This window comes from Haplochromis burtoni, unplaced genomic scaffold (genome assembly GCF_018398535.1).
Source record: "Haplochromis burtoni strain Fernald_Lab_line unplaced genomic scaffold, NCSU_Asbu1 Contig_35, whole genome shotgun sequence".
In the NCBI taxonomy this organism is placed as follows: Eukaryota; Metazoa; Chordata; class Actinopteri; order Cichliformes; family Cichlidae; genus Haplochromis; species Haplochromis burtoni.
In genome coordinates this window covers 1408176-1426812 of record NW_024582396.1, presented here as the reverse complement: position 1 = coordinate 1426812, position 18637 = coordinate 1408176, and the positions used below count along the sequence as shown (strand labels likewise).

Here is an 18637-nt window from a genome sequence, read left to right as displayed (position 1 = left end):
TGCTTGGTTTCAACGTAACTTTATTCGTTCATGAGTTATTCACAAGTTTCTGACCACTTATAAAATGTGTTCAATGTGCTGCCCGTTGTGTTGGATTGTCAATGCAACCCTCACTGAAGCATAATAACAAATCCCAGCAGCAGCCAGTGATATCCTCAGCCTTCCAGCACAGCGGTCTTCTTTGCGCCACGGACCGGCCTTTAAGGTGTCGCGGATAAATACAACAAAATAAAATGATACGACCGAGACAAAAACTGTGGTATTTTGTAAATATAATAATAAACGTGAATTCACTGTGTAATTGTGTAACTTTATTAGCAGCATCCTCCTGAAACAACCAACAACATTGAGAGTAACATCCTCCTCCCTGGTCGCTATGGTAACGCGTAAATGTTTCTTTCAAAATAAGAACCAACTACAACACAGGTAAAAACCCTGAAAACCATGAATTTCACACCCGAGCCTCAATTCTCATGGCCCGGCACCAAACCACTCACGGACTGGTTGGGGACCGCTGTTCTGGCAAATATACCTACGGTATTAATTTCAAAATCCTGTGTTGCTTTCCCAAAAAGTTGATTCAACATCAAGACCTTTGTTGCTTTGTTCTCAAGTCATTGCATTAACAAGATTTTCAGAAAACTTGAACTCTGACCTTTAGGCCACGGTCATTGAGATTCAAAATTGTCTGAGATTTTTAGCAGATACCCCCATGGTATCTAAAGTCCTACTATGCTTCGTTCTGGAGTTATCCCTGACAACCTCGGGTGCGGACGCGCCTGCCCGGCAGGGAGACGACAAAGCCTCGACAACCTTTTGTGGCCGAGGGGTAAAAATGAAGCGAGCGGTTTCCTTCAGGGTAGAAAAGTTTTATTGGTATAAATATGCAAAAGGAAATTCATTTTAAGACTGCATGTTTATGAATGTTCTTCAAGCTCTTTTTATGAAAATCCATGTTTAAGCAAACCTCGTTACACTGTGTACACAATTACGGTACATTTAAAGGCTTTCTGTTGAAAACCACAATAATGATCTTAACACACAAATGTTCTAAGCATACTGCTTTTGATTTGATTGACAGCAAGCAAACTTGAGAACACTGGTAGTTGAGCATTGTACAGCATTGATGATCATGTGATATACTCACGGATGGACTGGGCCGGCCCCAGGACAACCGATACACAAATATAATTTAAAAAAAAGCTGATAATAAATAACAAAAATAGCTACTACTAAATGACTACGAACTCCTGAGACAATACTGCCACTGTAATACTGATACAGAGAGTAAACAAATATTCTCCTGCCGAGGAGATGGTCACTTGGCTCCACTCTTTACAACTCATTTTAAAAAACATGCAAAAACAACAAGAAAAGCAACAATGACACAACAATACAAAGTTCAATATAACACTGAGCAATGTTTGTTTCGTGTGACGGTCGAATTGCGACAGTCAGGATTCTGCCATAGAGAGTGCTAAAGATATGTTTCAGTATGTGCTGAAGAGGGCGTGTATGGGTTCTTCCAAATGGCAACGCAGTCTGTGGAGAGAATACATAGTGCTTTCACATGGGCTTCTGTGGCACATTTAGCAGCCATTGATTTTATCATTGCTTTGTCGGCTTCCAGTGCAGGTTTTTTTCTTTTCTTTTCTTTTTTTCAGAGTGTGTCTGCGAGCCTTAGTGTTCGAACTCGGCCTCAGGCTTGTTAAACATCGAGCCCATCTGAATGCTCTTCATGTGCTTTGACAACTGAGATGACACTGTGCAATATCTGTAATCGTCAGAGTGCAGCAGCCCGGCCAACAGCCTGACAGTTCACACGCAGCCCGCTGCCGGACTCAGTGGGCTGCTCGCGCCCTGCTGGGCCCCTCTGATGGCTCGCTAGTCGTGGCGTCTTCCGTTTGAGCGGAGGTGGTTTCTGAACCCGTGTTGCTGTCGCTGGTTCCCTCCTCCATGGCTCCCTCTGGGACGCTCTCTTTGTCCTCTGACGCCCCCTCTTCGCTGCCGGGGTGGGCCTCAAGTTCCTCTGAGGTCTTTGGCTTCCCTGAATCAAAGAAATATATTTGTTGTTATTAAGTCGATCTTCCAACCAGCATTTCTGGGGCAGGGATGGCATTTCCAATCACAGTTCACATATTTTCATATTGAAGGGAGGCTCATGAATGAAGGTAGCAGTTTTCAGTGGTGCAGCAGGAAGGGCGAAGCTGTTGGTGCAGAACTTGATCAAGGAACTGTTACACTGTTGTTTGCTACTAAAATAGACCAAGACAGTGAACCCAGGCGGAACCAAAGGAAACTCTGAGAGATCTGACGTCAGCAGTGCTTGTTAAAAACTCGTGAAGGTAAAAAAGTCAATGTCAAACACCTGTTTGACAACCTTAAAGCAGATTTTTGTTTGCTTGACACAGAGACGGTGCAGCTGAATGAGCAAAGGGCACAGCTGTCTGAACACACACAAAGTGCATGCTTGCCTTGCTTTAAGCCTCTGACATCACTTGTAAACTTTGCAGCATGATGACGGACGCTGTCCCTCTCTCACAGCATTTACATCACCGCTTTTATTTTCAGGCTTCAGTTACTAGAGGTAAGCCATGAAAGCAGACAGACCCATGCTTTTTTTTTTCGTGGACTGCAGGAGGTGATGGTGGTCCCTGCAGCTCAGTGTTGGTTGGACTGACCTACCAACTCGAACAACGACTAGCTGCAGTTCAAAACAGAGCCACATGAGTTTAGGGATAGATGGCTGCATATCTCATTGCCCTGGACAGGACTGAGCTTTCAAATTAAGATTGAGAAGTCTGAAAAAGTCTAAATATATGAAACACAGAATATAAACGTGTTATTAAACCGGGCTATTAAACCACAGATTAAGCTGCTCAGAGTGTTGCGCTGGACTCAAGCCATGGCTAGTGTCCAGCGTTGCTCACCTGGTGCGTCTGTAGTGCTGGATTCGGTCTCCTCGCCTTCCTTGTTGCTGCCTTCGCTCAGAGAGTTTTGCTGGGGCTTGTTGCCATGTGTTGCACAAATGTGTTTGTCTTCCTCTGCCAGCACGCAGGTCGGGGCCTCTCTTGCACCTCGATCTCCTGCATCCTTCTCACGTTCTGCCATCCGTTTGCGGGCTGCTTCTTCTGCTGCAGCAATCTCTGCAGAAATCTTCTCCATGTCCACCTCCACCTTCATGCAGCACAACTGAAAACAACAAACAGCAAATGTGGAATAAATAAGTTATTTTTGAAACCTCTGACTGTTTTCTCAGAACTGTAAAGACAAACCTAATTTTCTTTTTGGAAACCACAAACGCATCAAAACAGTTTTATCTCTTCTATAAACCACACAACGCTGCCAGAACTCTCTCACACACACAGGCAAAACAACAGTACTTGACATTCATTACACACTCTCTACGACGCTCTTCGGGGTATTTAAATCAGGACTTTCCAACCTCATGTGGCTGTCCTCCACCCACCACTCTTTTCAGTGTGATGTACTTATGATGTGTGGCAGAGAAGCAGCAGAGAAACAGAACAGTGCATGCAGTAAATCGTAGTTTTAAACATGTTTCACATGTTTCTGTAGTATGACTCAAGTAAATGAGGAATGTAAAGGTGGCTACTTTCATGAATAAATCATAGCACAAGTCATACAAGGCTCACATTAAACACTACTTCTTTCATGCCATGCACAAAAACACACTCTATGACCTTTATTCAAACTGCATCTGAAATTACTGATTTGTGTCTTTCTCCTCTTCCCACCCCCTACTCCTCAGACGGTTTCCATCCATTGCTTCCTGCGCACCCTGAACGTGCTTCATCAACATGATTAGCGACGCCCGAATTTTGCGCTACCATGCATAAAATATAACACCTGTACCATTGTGTTAAACGTCCGGCTCATGTGGTTAGCTTTGTGCATCACTTTGCAAAATGTCTTTAGTCAATTGTATTTGTTTCTTCAAAAACATCATATAAGACGTACAAGTTGCTTCAAATTCAAGTGAAAAGACTGGTTGATTCAGTAAATAGTGCAGGAAGGTTAAATATGACTCAGAATGGGAGTTGAAAGGTTAGTTAACTAAACCTGAAAGCTTTTGAGCAAAATGAAATAAAGATAATAACTACACTTTGACAAAAACTGAAACACTGTATTTAAAAACTAAAAAACAATCTTGAGGCACTTTCCTTGGTTTCAGTCTTTTAGGACGTCAGCCGCCGACACAAAATGTGTTTTGTTTATTTTGAACTTCTTCAATCATAACTTGTGGAATTAAAAAAAAGAAAAGGTTTTATTTCTGTTTCGTTCTCACTGGAAAATATAAGCCTGTGATGGTTGTGGTTTTAACAAGTCTGTGCAGGATAAATAAAATTACAGCTTGTTAGAAAGTACACGGATCAGGTCACAGAGCCTTTGGTGCAGATGTTTTGACACTCAGGATGTTGACTGTATTCACAAAGTGTTGTGTTTGTACTGTAATCTGTATCCTGAATTCCTGTTATCATACCTCCTTTATATTCTAATACTTGTAAAGCTTAAACTGGTGAAAACTAAACACACTCGCTCTAAACACACTAAGAAAGAACAAAACAGAAACAAAAAGTTACTGGAAAACATGACCAGTATAACTCTGGTGTTAACATGTTTGTGCAGGCTGAATGTGATGTCACAGCTGTCTAGGGAGCACCTACAGCAGGTCTGTCAACTTAAAGACTTGTTCTCTTTAACAAGCTCTGTAAAATATAAATGGCGCCACCTTTTGTGCACACCGGGAACTGCAGCCCATTGCACAAAATAACAGTTATAATGGAGGCTACAAATTGTGAATGATGACAGCTATATGATTGCCAGAACATGTGGATGGAGTTAGCTGCAGCTTGGGCCTGCGTGGCAGATGGAGAAAGGCCCATAACCAGAGCTGCACACGTCACGCAAAGTGAAGCTTGCGTGCAAGTAGGCAATGACAGAGTTCAATGTAAAAGACGCCGTACCCTTTTGAGCTCGTTTGTGAACGACTCTGTGGCGTCGATGAATTTTCTCTTCTTGTCCTGATGGCGGTCTTCAATCTGAAGCAACTCTGCCTCCAGTTTTCTCTGGGAAACGAGACACGCAGGCACCACAGTTAGGAATTAACGAGCTGATAAAAACAGAGCCGTCAGTGAGCGTTTAAACATCCCAGTTTGATCCTACCTGATGAACCATCAGGGACTGGACCTGCCGTTTGAGGACCTGCATGCGAGCGGTCGTGACGACGGATCGCACGTCTGGGACGACGCTCTCGCTGAGGATCTCGCTGATCAGACGGTGGTTGCGTTGGAAACGAGCCGCGGCCAAGTGCTTTATAGAAAACCCGTCGTCGTAATCTGAAGACAAGAAACTCATCTGAGTTGTTGCCGTACACGTTTATGGGCCTTTCAGAAAGCAAAGCAAAAGAGGCTTCAGCAAAAAACCACGTAAACAATACAAACAGAATCACGCAAACATGTATGAAGACGGCGTAAACATACGGAGGATATGGCTCAATATTTATACAGAGTTCGAGCTAAGTATATGCCATTATGTCCAAACACATCCCTAAGCAAAGTAGGTGAATGGCACAGGCAGCCAATTATAACCCACAGTATGTGGACAGATGTTTTAAGCCGTACTCTGCAATTTACATTCATCAGTAAATGTTTCTCTGTGTTGTCTTGTAAGTACAGGACGACTGTGCATTAAGGTAAAAACCTACAAACAGAGCCTGAAGAAAATATTCATGCTAAATTACCCTGTTACCACTGATTTGGGAATGTATTCCCAATAAATGCACAGAAATCCTGAAAGCATCTTTGACACCGATTACAGCTTTGACTTGAACCGTCGTTTCTATTCGCTCAATTTCAAGTTTTATTGTCATGTGCAGATAAGCAGTGTAGCAACATTTACCCATAATGAAAATCTTTGGCTCGTGCTCCTCAGCTTTACATGAACATATAGAAAGTGTGCAGTTATATTAAGAAGAAAATAACAGAAAAATAACAATAATAATAATGAAGAAAAATGCATTAAATATTTACAGAATTTAAGACAAGCTGGTATATACAGTTTGTGCAAAACTGTGCAATGAGCATTTAAGTGGCATTTGTTGAAGTGACAGTGTGTAGAGTCCTGTAATTGTAGTGAGTGTGTAATAGTGTGTATAAGATGTTTAAGTGCAGGTTAAGATGTCAAAGTGCAGCAGTGCGTGTGCACGGCTTTGCTCAGCCACCTAAGAGATTTTCATTAGAAATTAAAACCTATCCCAAGACTGCACTGTATGCAAAACATTTCCTCTATATGAGCACGGCGAGTGATTTATGGGCCCAGATGAGTGGAAATTAACCATAAATGTCACAAAGCTCACGCTGACTGATAAAGTAAATTATGTATTCAGTGCTCAGCAATTAACAAACTGTGGTTGTGTGGGGAAATTTATATTAGACCACAAACTGTTGAGTTGTACATAGACCTCCAGGTGGAAAACGCTTTGAAACGTTTTCTGACATTTAAAATGTGTTTTTTAATCAGATGTGACTGTTTCCCACTAAGCACACAATTAAATTAATTTTTGAATAATGTGTTAAAATTAATGTCTGTTGACTGGCAAGACTTGTTCCTAGAAAGGTTTTGAGATGACGTGCATGACCAGTCAAGGTTTGCTAGTCAGCACCACAAATATTAAGTAGTTAAACTAATTATTAAGTAAGTTAAATAGTTAACACTGATGGATTAATAATGCAGTCAGGGTGTAACCTGCCTTTTAGCCTGTCAGCTGTGACAGTCTCATCCCCTGTGATGGTAGGTTCGATCAGCAGCCAAGAAAAGAAAATGAATTGATGGGTAGTTAACAATCAACTGTAATATGTCACACAGCCTGGCACAGAGTGACATATACATTTAGCAGGACTTGAAATTTGGTCGAGTGAAACAGCTTTTTTACAGGACTCTATGGAATCCACCGTCTCCTTCCACAGAAAGTAAGAGCATAAAGTGGTAGCCAGGTTCTGCTAATCATGCACCCGATGAACTGATCGTAATCGACTGTAACCACCACTGGAAGTTTGCTGGTCTGGAGCATTCAGGTGTGTTCAGGATCTTCCCAGGGGTCGACTTCCCAGCAACTTCACCCCAAGTTCAGACTAGAGTTAGCCAATCAATCGAAAACTAATCAAAACCGACATTCAGAAACTCTAATCGACATAATCTCACATCTGTTATTTTGCTTTGTTTTTTAACTCGTTAATGTTTAATACTCCCCTGTTTAAAACATAGTGTGTTGTCACATGACTGCCACATCAAGTCTACAACACAGAAAATAAAATGCATGAAAAATAGTTTCAGCAGCCAACGTTAAGACCACCAATCTGCTACCACAGCTCCAACACCATCGGATTAGCAAAAATAAATAATTAATCCAGCTTTAGTAGCATATTTATGGTACAAACCTTGTGAACTATGAGTGGAGGAGAAAATTTAAAGTGTGTAGTAGTAATAATAAAAGTAACAATCATCAGCGTACGTACATGTACATCCATCTACGTCGACATCTGCAAACCTCACTTGTCTTCACTTATTTATTTTTGTACTTATTTATCTTCCATTATTTTTTTGTCCTCATTTGTCTTTATGACAGCAAGAAGGAAGAATTTCACTGCACAGAGAAATGCTATGTCTTCTGTACATACGACAATAAACGCTTTGAATCTTGAATCTTTGAATCTAATCATAATAATCGTAGTGCAATTAGAAGAAGACGGAACAAGTATGGCTTGTTTGGTAGAGTTCTCTTAAGTTTCTAAAGTTGCATCTGAACAAACCACGAGACATAATAATAATGAGACCAAAATGGAGACGTTTGATCAGATTGCAGAGCACCACCACAACTCCTCATACTGTCAGCACGATGGTAGGGGGCTGATGATTTGGGCTTGTTTTTTTACAGCCACGGGACCAGACCGCAAAAAATTCTTCAGTCAAACTAAAGCTTGGCCCGATTTCAGCCACTAAACAGGAAGTAAATCCCTAGTCCAGCAGCAAATCTGCGACAGAATGACTGAAATAGAATGAAGATGCATGGTGGTGGTCCCAGTCTAAGTCCAGACCTCAACCTGATCATGATCCTGTGCATTAACCAGCGCCCACAAACTTGAATGAACTGAAGCAAAGCTGTAAAGAAACTCTGCCAGAATTGCTCTACAACGATGTGAGACAATGATAAAGTCACAGTTTTCACGTGATGTATGATTATACATTGGAAGTTATTGAAGGCTCTTAATATAAGCATCTTAAATCCCTCCCCCTGCCGTCGGACAGACTCCAGCTTCAACATCTTAAACTGCAGCTTGAAGCAGTCGTCCTTGTTCTGCTCTGGAAATCCGCTGCGAGAACAATGGCCCCACAAACCAGGCCTTGCAGCAGGTGGAGACCTGGTGCTGTTGAGTTCACCGAGGCTTCAGAGAAGAGCAGGGACTATTGCAGGGATGTTTGAGGAACCTACTGCTTGTGGTAATTTCTTATTTAAAGGGACTAAACTTTATTACAGAAACAAATACAGTGCAATTCTGCTGGAAACAGTGTATTTTTATACTCCATATACATGTTTAAAAAGAGATCCATTTACTCTTACCCGTTAACAACAATCCACCTGTGTTTTCGCCATTTTTCCATTTAGCAGACTTGCTTTGACTTTGTTGTGGCAAGCTTCGCCCTTGCTCACTGGGTATCACCTGAGGTTGCTGGTGCTGTGCACCTCTGTGTGCACCTTTTGAAACTTTCCAGAGAGCAGAAATGAATGTCGTTTGCCACATAGGTGCTCAAGACACAAAAACAGGAAACCATTACCACTTCGAATGCCATGTGAGAGCATTAAGCTTCTCTATGATCACAAATGACGTCTCACTAATGTGTGGGATATTTCTCAAAAGGTAAGGTCTCCACGTCGAACACTGTTTCAGGTTATTTTCTAGTAGAGTCAAACCACAGCACCTCAAAAATACCCATTTTAATGTTCAAAAACAATGCAACAAACTGATGTTTAGAGTAGAAGTGCACGAAGACTTTAATAAAGAGTGATCTCTGTTCTCTCCACCCGGAGAGCTAAATCTTATTTAATCGTCGCTGTACGTGCAGTTTGTTAAGAACAAAGCCCACTGGGATACCAGCTTTGACATTTTTATGGTCTGGGGTGTTTCTAAATAGCAACGGTTTTATCTGTAGTTTTCCTGTGCATCATTATCGTCTACTGTAACTCAGCCAGACCCCAGACAAGCATCATTTCCTTGAGGTGGGTGTAACTCAAACGTCTTCTTCTGGCTTCTGTCTAACATGGTGTGTGTGTGTGTGCGTGCATCAGTCAGGCTTTATAACAACAGAGCAAAGAATGTAAATTTTGCAATTATGTCTTAACCATTGCCAAAAATACCTACAAAATGTAAACACGTGTGCAAAACAAAGGCAAATTTTGGTCCCAGGCTGGAAGCTTGAAAGCAGAAATGGCGTTTCAAAGGTACCATTACCAAAGATGTTAATGGTTGTAGCGCTATAGGAGGAGGGGGGGGGATAACACATTCTCTGGGTGTGCGCGCTCGCAACGCTGTGTGGTCGTGCTACAATAATTACAACTCTGTGGCAGTGCTCTAAAGAGCCCAGGGGCCTTACCATCTGGATCCTCTGCTGGCTGAATACTCATGTAAGGCTCATCCTTGTCCAGCCTGGACTGCCTCTGGCGACTCTCCTCTTCCAGAGCTGCCTCGGCCCGGCTTTTTGCATTTACATAGGCCAGGTAGGCTGGCGAGTTGTGATAGGCCTTCATGCTCTCATTATACTCAATCTACAGTGGAAAAGATGAAGGAATGACAAGGAAACAGAGAAGGCAAGCAGACACAACAATGTGGACCCTTGTATCTAGGACAAGATGAGGAAAGAGGTTTATTCAGGAAGGAATGATGACTGGAGGGACCCACAGCTAGCGGGGACACATCTACTGTCACCCATCAGGAAAAACCCCATAAACACCCCTTGTAAAACAACCAACCTTCTCTGCTTCGTAGTCATTCAAATAATCCTGTTTCTCCTCATCAGTGAGGTCCCTCCACATGCCACCGATTATCTTCCCAATTTCCCATAGCTTCAGATCAGGATTGGAGGCTTTTACTTGATCCCAAACCTGGTGATGAGAACCAGACATGGGTGTGGGGTTGGGTTGGGTTGGAGGGGCTATAGGTGGTTATCTCTTTGCAGAGAGGTCACAAACCAGAGGAGGCCGTGTGCTTTAAGCTGCATTTCCAAGCTCAGAAATCCCACTATGTGATGTAGACAGTTCTAAGTAATTCCTGGCTTAATCTGGCTTCACACCTACCTCGATAAACAACTACCAAGACAAAATGTACATCTTACTATGCAAACTATGTTCAAATCAAAGCATCCCTCTCTTCCAGCTGAGCACATGATGATGCAAAAGGGAGCAGTTAAACACTGTACCTACCTTGCGACTGTATCTCATATATGGCATCAGTGGCTTATCGGGAGGCTTGGGTGGCTTTGGGATATTTATTCCAGAGGAATTCTGGTAAAGAAAGGAAAAAGAGTCACCTTGAGATACGCCTGCTGTGCAGTGACGAGGCATCCACAGAAACACTATAGCTAAGCTAGGCTGAAGCTTGTGACGCTACAAGCAGGTGATTATGTTCAGGTTTAAACACAAGATCCATTAAAGGAGCTTCTTATCATTTAACTCGATTGCATTGATGACAGTTTGGAGGTATAAACAAGAAGAAGAAAGCCCACAGAGTGCACTGCAACAACGCAGACTGTGGGGGGAAAAAAATCAAATAGAAAAATCTCACTTAAGCTGAGATTTGCTCAGTGCGAGACATAATGCCATTATCAGAGGCAGCCAACCACAGCTTGCATGCAGCGACTAAATTACTGCTCAGCAGCCAGAGCCATGCCGAGCAGCAAAGTCTTTAATGCCATGGCAACATGATGGCATGGGTTACTTAACATGGCTGTCAGAAATGCAGACTTTGAAAGGCAGGTGGGATTTGAATAGACACAGATGGACTCTTAGCAGGTCTGCAGTATGAAGGAGGCAGCAGAGGGAGTTTGGGATGGTATGCATCATTTCTGATTCGGTCTCAGTACCGGAATGAGTTTCTACTGTAGGAAAGCAAAATTATGTCTAATCTGATTTACTCCAAACAAAGAAAAGTCAGTCTTATAGCTTGCAAAGGCCTCATCTGCAGCGTCTTCATTTCACTAGAGCAAGCTTTTCTGGTTTGCCTTATACTTTCAGTCACTGCCTTTATTTATTTGTTTTGTTCTTCTATGTTAATATTCATACCGTTACCCGACTGTTGCTGCTTTGGCTCCCTCCCAGTCTGTAGTTGTTGTAGGCCAGATGGCTGTATGGGTTGTACCCCACAAACCCGGTGGTGTTGGGCATTTGCTGATGGAAACAAATGAGACAGAAACACGAATGAGAAATGACCTAAAAGAAGAAGAGGGGAAAGCCCAAGACAACGAAAAAATAATAAAGAAACCAATGAAAGAAGCTGGGAAAATGCAAAAATAAAGAAACTTGAATTCATGCTGGTGCTATAGGAAAATACAGCAGTGGTGTGTCAGCACATCATTCTGTGACTAAACAAAATCAAGCACAAACTGTACTAAAGATCCTTGGTGTAATTTGCTGGAGGAGATTTCTTCCCCTCTGGTCTCCATAATTTTGCCTCTCCTGAATTATTTTTATTCCTAGTAGGAATAAAGTTTATCCCCTTCCCAAAGTGATTAATGCTACTTTAACAACAGATACATCTCAAATAATATTGTTTGAGATGTATCTGTAGTGCAAACGACAGTAAAATCAGAAACAGACTTTCACTGTTGAGCCTGGTGCCGTTCCATATCTGCCTTGATCTATGTGTGGCTTTTTAGTCTAACAACAAGCACTAACAGGCTGAAAATTGCGGCTAGTAAAGTATAAAAAATTAAGGATTCAGAGCAGAAGACTCTGATAGGTCCTCTCAAAAGAAATCTTTTACTCCTGAAGCATAAATTAGAGTACTTTGTTGAATTTCTGTCATGTTGGGCAACTGGGCAAAATTCATTTAGAGTTAAATCTGTTTAAAAAAACAAACAAACATTTTTTAAAGTTAAGTAACTGTGTTAAGACTGTTTTTGCCAGTAAGCCTATTATTATTATTATATGAGATTATTTTTTTGTATAAAACAGGCCAAACGCTGCAAATGTTAAATTGCATTTATCTGGTAGAACTGTTGCTAAAAGTATCACATGAGGACATCTTGGGGAAAAAAATGTCATCATGAAATCTATATGAGCCTAGCACTAATATTCTGGTTTTATTTGTGTGACTGAAAAGACCCAATCAGGACCCTGCTTAAGTGTCTCCTCATCAAAACTTAAAACATATTCAATGAGGTATTAAAACTAAAACTGATGTCTGGGGCTGATGCTGTGTTCATCTATGTTGCTTTCTTATTCAATGCAATTATATTTTGGATGCAATCATTTTATTGCATATGTGTGAGCTGGATCCTAACTAAATGTGGAGCAAAGAGTAAGTTTGATATTTCTGACTACCTCTCAGCATTAGATCCACCTTTCCCTGTTCTCCCACACAAAGTACACAGAAACTACACAGGTTACGGCAATCACGTGAAAGCCAAATACATGTTTTATTTGAATGCAACATGTATAAACGAAGCTAAAATGAGATTTTATGATCGTTCATGATGGTGTTTGTACACTCATGTAGCTCTATTTGCACTTTGGCTCCTTGGATTTCAGTAGAGATGCAGCCATAGGTCATCTCTTTCTGATTCACACACGTTTTGTGTAGGACGCTGTGTGAATATCAGTGAATCCGTCATTATGATCCAATACAATCAATATCATGTATACGATTCTACTCAATGAGTACTTTTACTTTAAGATGTACTCTGATACTAAATCTTTTTTATTAATTAATTATTAGTTTTAGTTATTCTTCATTCACTCTTCAGTTCCACTTTTCGTGCATTGCTTTCTTTTGACCAAGTCTAAAAAAAATAAAATATGCTCTATATTTGTCACTGCACCTGAGCGACTACAAGGCCCTGACAAAACATGCAAATCTGCTATAAATCCCACATACCACTTGAAAGTCTTTCCCAGTATTTTTTAAACTGCATTTATTTCTGATCAATGATTGTGATTTCCTCCAGTACCTGAAAACAAAATAAAAATCTCCATTTTGTGTGACATAAAAAAAACCCAGGGGGTGGCTGGAGTTGGGGCTGAAACAGAATGAAAGGTTTTAAATAAAAACCCATGGGTGTGGATGTATATTTGAGAATACTTACAGTTGTAGGGGCAGGGGGAGGTGGAGGGGCATAGGATGGTCTCTCTGTTTCGGGAAAGAAATTAATAAAAAAAAAAAAAGCGAATCAGTCCTGTCCAATCTAACTTCCACAACTCTTGTCATATCACTTCGCATGGATAAACTGAAACACCAGGTCTGATGCATTTAGATACCATCACCTACAAAGAGCCTGACTATAATTAACTGTTTCAAACACTCCCAGTGTCTTACTTGACATTTCTGCAGTGAGGAGGATGAATCAGTCTGTTCCAGTCATTGGATCTGCAATAAACACATTTATGAGGAGGGTAACATTATATACCCCAGTGATTAAATGGGAGATTCAAACATAGCGTAAAACAAAGAGATGCTGATGGTGATTCAGGCAACAAGGCAGGCTAACGTCCACTAGCATCAACGTTAGCTCAAAGCTAACTTAATAAGCGGAATATCTATGGGGCAAATTCACTGTGTCACAATGTAAATAGCATCAATGACCGCTCTATGTGATTATGAAAGTGTGAATATGATGATGGTGGGAGAAGAGCGTAGTTCGCAGACGTTAGACTCGTCAATGCTCATCCTATAAACGACCTATAACGTAACTAGCAAGTCGCTAACTAGCTACATCTTTTGCTGTTAGGTTAGCCTGTCTGCGCCAAAAGTCAACCTCAAGTTTAATTTACGGTTGTGAGCTGACTTTAAATGTGGCTGATAAATTCCTAACGTTGTGATAGCTGACATTTCTTGTAGTTCGCTTGGCCCATAAGTTCGTTTGCTCTAAATAACCAGCCGGTTGACGTCTAACTAGCTGAATAGCTGGTAGCTAAAGAAATGAGAATGACACCTATGATTATTATTAGCATGCAGCGTTAGGCAAAGCCGACATGTTTACAGTTGTTTGAAATTCCCACGTAATCTGCAAGCATGAATACTAAAGGGCAAAAAACTCACCCCAAAACCTTTAGTCCCCACCACTGTGTGCAGGTTGTGGCTTTGGCAGGGAAGGCTAACCACCTAGCTTAGTAATACAGTTCCCACAATAAACCAGTGAAATGGGGTCCACTCGTATGATTCCTGCAGAATCTTCTAGAACTGCACCCCCACCCTCTCCTTATTACAGCTGTGCCTCGGCTCGATGCTGATGCTCATCGCTCTCTGCTGTCACCGCTGCAGCAGTGACAGCAGAGACGTTTCTCCTCCAGCATTCAGAAGGAAAAAAGACCATATGGCAACAACAGAGCTGCTGAGTGGGATTTCACATTTTCCCTGCGTGGCTTTAGATTTAAGCTGCAGATGTGCAACGTCGTAGCATGATGCAGTTTGCTCCCGGATTGTGAAAAGCTGACCTGCATTGTCACCCCTGTCAAAAATCAGCCAGGTCAGTGCAGATGCTCTGCAGCCATCACCTGTGGGAAGCATATATTATTTCCATTTTAAGGCAGTAAGCTCGTTTTTCTTGCAATATAGGGGAAAATCAGGAATGATTTCTTATGTCACCATACCATAAGCTGCATTATGGATGCTTCACAGGCTTGTGAGCTTTTGATAAACTCAAGGTTGCCCCATTCACTGCTCCCATGTTGTTAGAACTGAAATACTTTGCATTCTTGTTCACATTGTCTGAGAGCCGCCCAGGTCAATAGTTCTAATAGTGAGTTCCCTAAAAAAAACAAAGAAAAGCCCGTGGGATTTGGCCCATTCAGCCTGAATAGTTCTTGTTTTGAATTTGTTAATTGATTGTGGTCATTGTGACCCTCTTTCTTTCTGTTTACTCTGTACACTTGAGAGGTTATTTTACTTCTGCATGACCTGCCTCCTGCACAATATGCATTCAGAGCTCATCTGGTGCTTCACCTTCCTTTGACTCTCCAGGTCACAAAAGGCCAGAAACCTGAACAGATGAGACAGAGAACAGATTCCAAATGAGGCATGGCAAGGACCTTGTTTAACCTTGCACACCTGCAACAGAGTGCATCTGGAGGTAGGGTGGAGATCACATGCTTCCTGCAAGTTCAGTTACAATGCAGGCTTTACATAGACATTTGTGCAGGGCCTCCCAGGTATATCTGTGGGATTGTGGATGCCCAGAGGCAGAATATCCCATGTGACACTTTAAATGAGTCCATGAAGCTCCTCTGGTAATGCACAATCAGTCCTTAGGCATATAAACCAAAATAGACTCAGGCAGTGGAACTAAGCAGACGTGAAAGTTTACTCTGGTGTTAGATGGCAGAGATATTTTTAGAAGCTGCTAAACACACATTATCATGATGTAACCTTCCAGAGGTTCCTTGCATAACTGCATCGAGTTTTATGATTAATGCGTCAATTTAAAAAGCTTTCACTGTAGGCTGAGGGAAATATATAGTGCCAGATTAAGATGTGAGAACATAAATTCTCCTTGTACATATTTTCTGTCGTAACTTCTAAATATTTCCTTTTCTACATTTGGTCTCCAGGCAACAACTTGATATACTTTTTTTTTTCTCAAAAATGTATTTTTGTTCACCAGATCACTAAAGCTCATTATGTAGTCACGTTTTATTCAGAGGCTTATACCCTGCTTAGTTTGGTCACAATAGCCCAGAGTAACACTCAGTTAAGTACACTGTTTCAGCTGCTCATTAAAGTGATATAAATAACTAATCGTGATAAATATCTAATCAGGCATGTACATAGCAACAACTCGGTGCATTTAGGCATGTGGACAAGGTTAAGGCTACCAGCTGAATCTAAAACCGAGCAGGAGAATGGGGAAGAAATGTAATTAAACGGCTTTGAAACTGCCATGGTTGTTTGTGCCAGGCTGCTCTGATTACTTCAGAAATTGCTGATCTGCTGGGATTTCCCCACACAACCATCTCTAGGGTTCGCAGAGAATTGTCCAAAAAAGAGAAAATATCCAGTCAGCAGCAGTTCTCTGGTTGAAAATCCCTCATTGATACCAGAGGTCAGAGGAGAAAGGCCAGACAGCTTCGCCCTGATAGCAAGACAACAGTAACTCAAGGTATGCAAACCAAGATATGCAGAACCTATCCAAAGATACATTTAGACTACGTTCACACTGCAAGTCTTAAAGCTCAATTCTGATTTTTTGATCACATCCGATTTTTTTGTCTGCTTGTTCACACTACAAATAAAATGTGACAGCAAACGCACACAACGCGCTCTGTTTAGACCCAGAGCAAACAGTATTGTTTGACTAATGGCCTTAAAAGACTTGTTTCAGACTTTACGTTTCCCAATTTTGCTTTAAGTTAAAAAGTTATTTTGTTATTTACAAATGTCCTAATAATGATCCTTATTGCTGTTTTAGAGGAGCGGTGCTTCAAAGGATAGTTGCAGATTTCTGTCAGAATCTGCAGATTATACAGTACAAATAAAATGTTCACGTTTCTCCAACGTTGTCTTCCCGACAGTTTCACTGACATCTACACTGGATGGCCAGGAAGCGTTCGCGATGTCTTCTCGGGCGCTGATAATTGGTGTCTGTCTTGTGTCAGTGACGTAAAAGACGGGTTTAATGCGGCATGACCGTTCAAACAGCATTCGCTTTCTAAAACATCAGATATGTATCGGGCTCAGTACCACATAGGATTTGAAATATTGGATTTGTGCCGTTCACACTGTCATACCATGATCGGATATGGGTCGCATAGGGTCAAAAAAGTCGGATTTGATGCGCTTTCGCCTGCAGTGTGAACGTAGCCTTAGTCTCGAAGCAGATGGGCTACAGCAGCAGAACACCACACCAGGTGCCACTGCTGTTAGCTAAGAACAGGAAACCTAGGCTACAGTTCACACAGGCTCGCCAAAATTGGAGAAGATTGGAGAAGCGTTACCTGGTTTGATGAGTCTCAATTTCTGCTGTGACATTTGGATGGTCAGAATTTGGTGTAACTGGCATGAGCGAGGGAGTGGATGCATCTTTCCTTGCATCAGCGGTTCGCGCTAGTGGTGGTGCTGGGGGATATTTGGGCTGTTTAGTACTAACTCAGCATTGTTTAACCTGCCTTAGTATCGTTGCTGACCGTGTCCATCCTTTTATGACCACAGTGTCTCCGTCTTCTGCAGGCTGCTTCACCATGTGTGAGTGGAGGTGCAATTGTGCTTTTATCTTTTATGGTACAGCAAAGCGTTCCTGAGCATCATCGCTGCTGCTCTCTGTTTGAGTCCACCTGAGCTGAAACGTTTTATTAGCAGATGTGTTGCTCGCTACAATCTTTTTACTGCATATATAAGTGAAAGATTTGTTCCGAGTCTTGCACCAATGCAGCCCTCCTGCTGTTTTCATTGACTCTAAGCACAGCGTCTTTATTTTCCTTGCCTCATACACTCTCTTTAACCCTTCTATGTCATCCTTACATCTGTACTTAACAGCTTTGAAATATAACATTTAAATATCCCACCTATGATGACCTCTGACCTCACAGTGTTAAAGTAAAAATACTGACTGTGGTGAAAAACTGCTTGCCAAGAATAGTTTGCTTCAGTTCATTGCATTCGTCAACTCATTATCCATCCAGCTGCCCAGTATACTTTTTACTGGCCCCGGGACAGAAGTTCACTGGGTTTGTTGAGTCTGAGTATCTCGAACAACTTTATGATGATCTGGTGCTCAAAGGTGGGCAATGCTGTCCTTCACTTATCTGACACATCTGACAAATCCCATGTAAGCACAGTGAAATAGTCACACATGGTTGCCAGAGACAGACAAACACTGGAATCTATATTTATTTATTTATTTAAACATGAGTTAATTATATTCACTAGAAAAATGGATCTCATATTTAGTTATTCAATCACAGAAATATTTCACATACGATTCACTGCAAGAGCATGTTTAACAGAAGAGTCAGTAAAGATCTGAGATTGGATACAAACAACTTAGATATTTAAAAGAAAAAAACGCTTCAAGACTAAGAACTATAATTAACTGTTGTAAACTGGGACACTGATAAGAAATGATAAGACCAAGTCTTTATTGATAAATAATAATAACACTAAATAGAGCATATTTCAGATTTGATGCACCATTCTCCAAAATATATCTGACATTTTTATACTACAGTGTTTTGCTACCTTTGTACACATCCAACTGTGCCTTCAGTTTAACTCTGACCTGTCAAGGCATGGACAGACCCCAGGAATTTGGCAGTCGGTACTTCGGGCCCTGAGGGTCGAAGTGTGAGGCCTCTGTGCGTCAGACACATCCCACAAATGCTCAAGTGAACTTTTTGCATTTGTACTCAGGAAGC

At 41.5% G+C, this 18637-nt stretch overlaps 1 protein-coding gene across 4 annotated transcripts; it reads right to left on the bottom strand.

Moving 5' to 3' along the window:
* Positions 1-853: 853 nt before the first annotated feature.
* LOC102290876 (SWI/SNF-related matrix-associated actin-dependent regulator of chromatin subfamily E member 1) lies at positions 854-14587 on the bottom strand. Of its 4 annotated transcripts, none has more exons than XM_005919254.2 (11): positions 14331-14586; positions 13608-13658; positions 13378-13421; positions 11357-11461; positions 10499-10579; positions 10049-10180; positions 9673-9844; positions 5188-5360; positions 4989-5090; positions 2931-3192; positions 854-2047 (listed from the first exon to the last, which is right to left on the bottom strand). In XM_005919254.2, exons 2-11 carry the CDS (start codon positions 13612-13614, stop codon positions 1842-1844), a joined length of 1284 nt encoding a protein of 427 aa, XP_005919316.1. In that variant the 5' UTR covers positions 13615-13658; positions 14331-14586; the 3' UTR covers positions 854-1841. The 4 variants fall into 4 exon arrangements, with proteins under 4 accessions (XP_005919316.1, XP_005919317.1, XP_005919319.1 ...); XM_005919255.2 differs by having other exon boundaries at positions 11363-11461; XM_005919257.3 differs by lacking the exon at positions 10049-10180 and having other exon boundaries at positions 14331-14587.
* Positions 14588-18637: the final 4050 nt, after the last annotated feature.

What these genes read in the sequence shown, in the direction of transcription:
- LOC102290876 (XM_005919254.2), bottom strand. An exon ending in AGTCCCTGATGGTTCATCAG is followed by an intron (nt 5,091 to 5,187) that starts GTAGGATCAAAC and finishes CTCGTTTCCCAG; the next exon opens with AGAAAACTGGAGGCAGAGTT. An exon ending in CAGCACTACAGACGCACCAG is followed by an intron (nt 2,048 to 2,930) that starts GTGAGCAACGCT and finishes TCTTTGATTCAG; the next exon opens with GGAAGCCAAAGACCTCAGAG.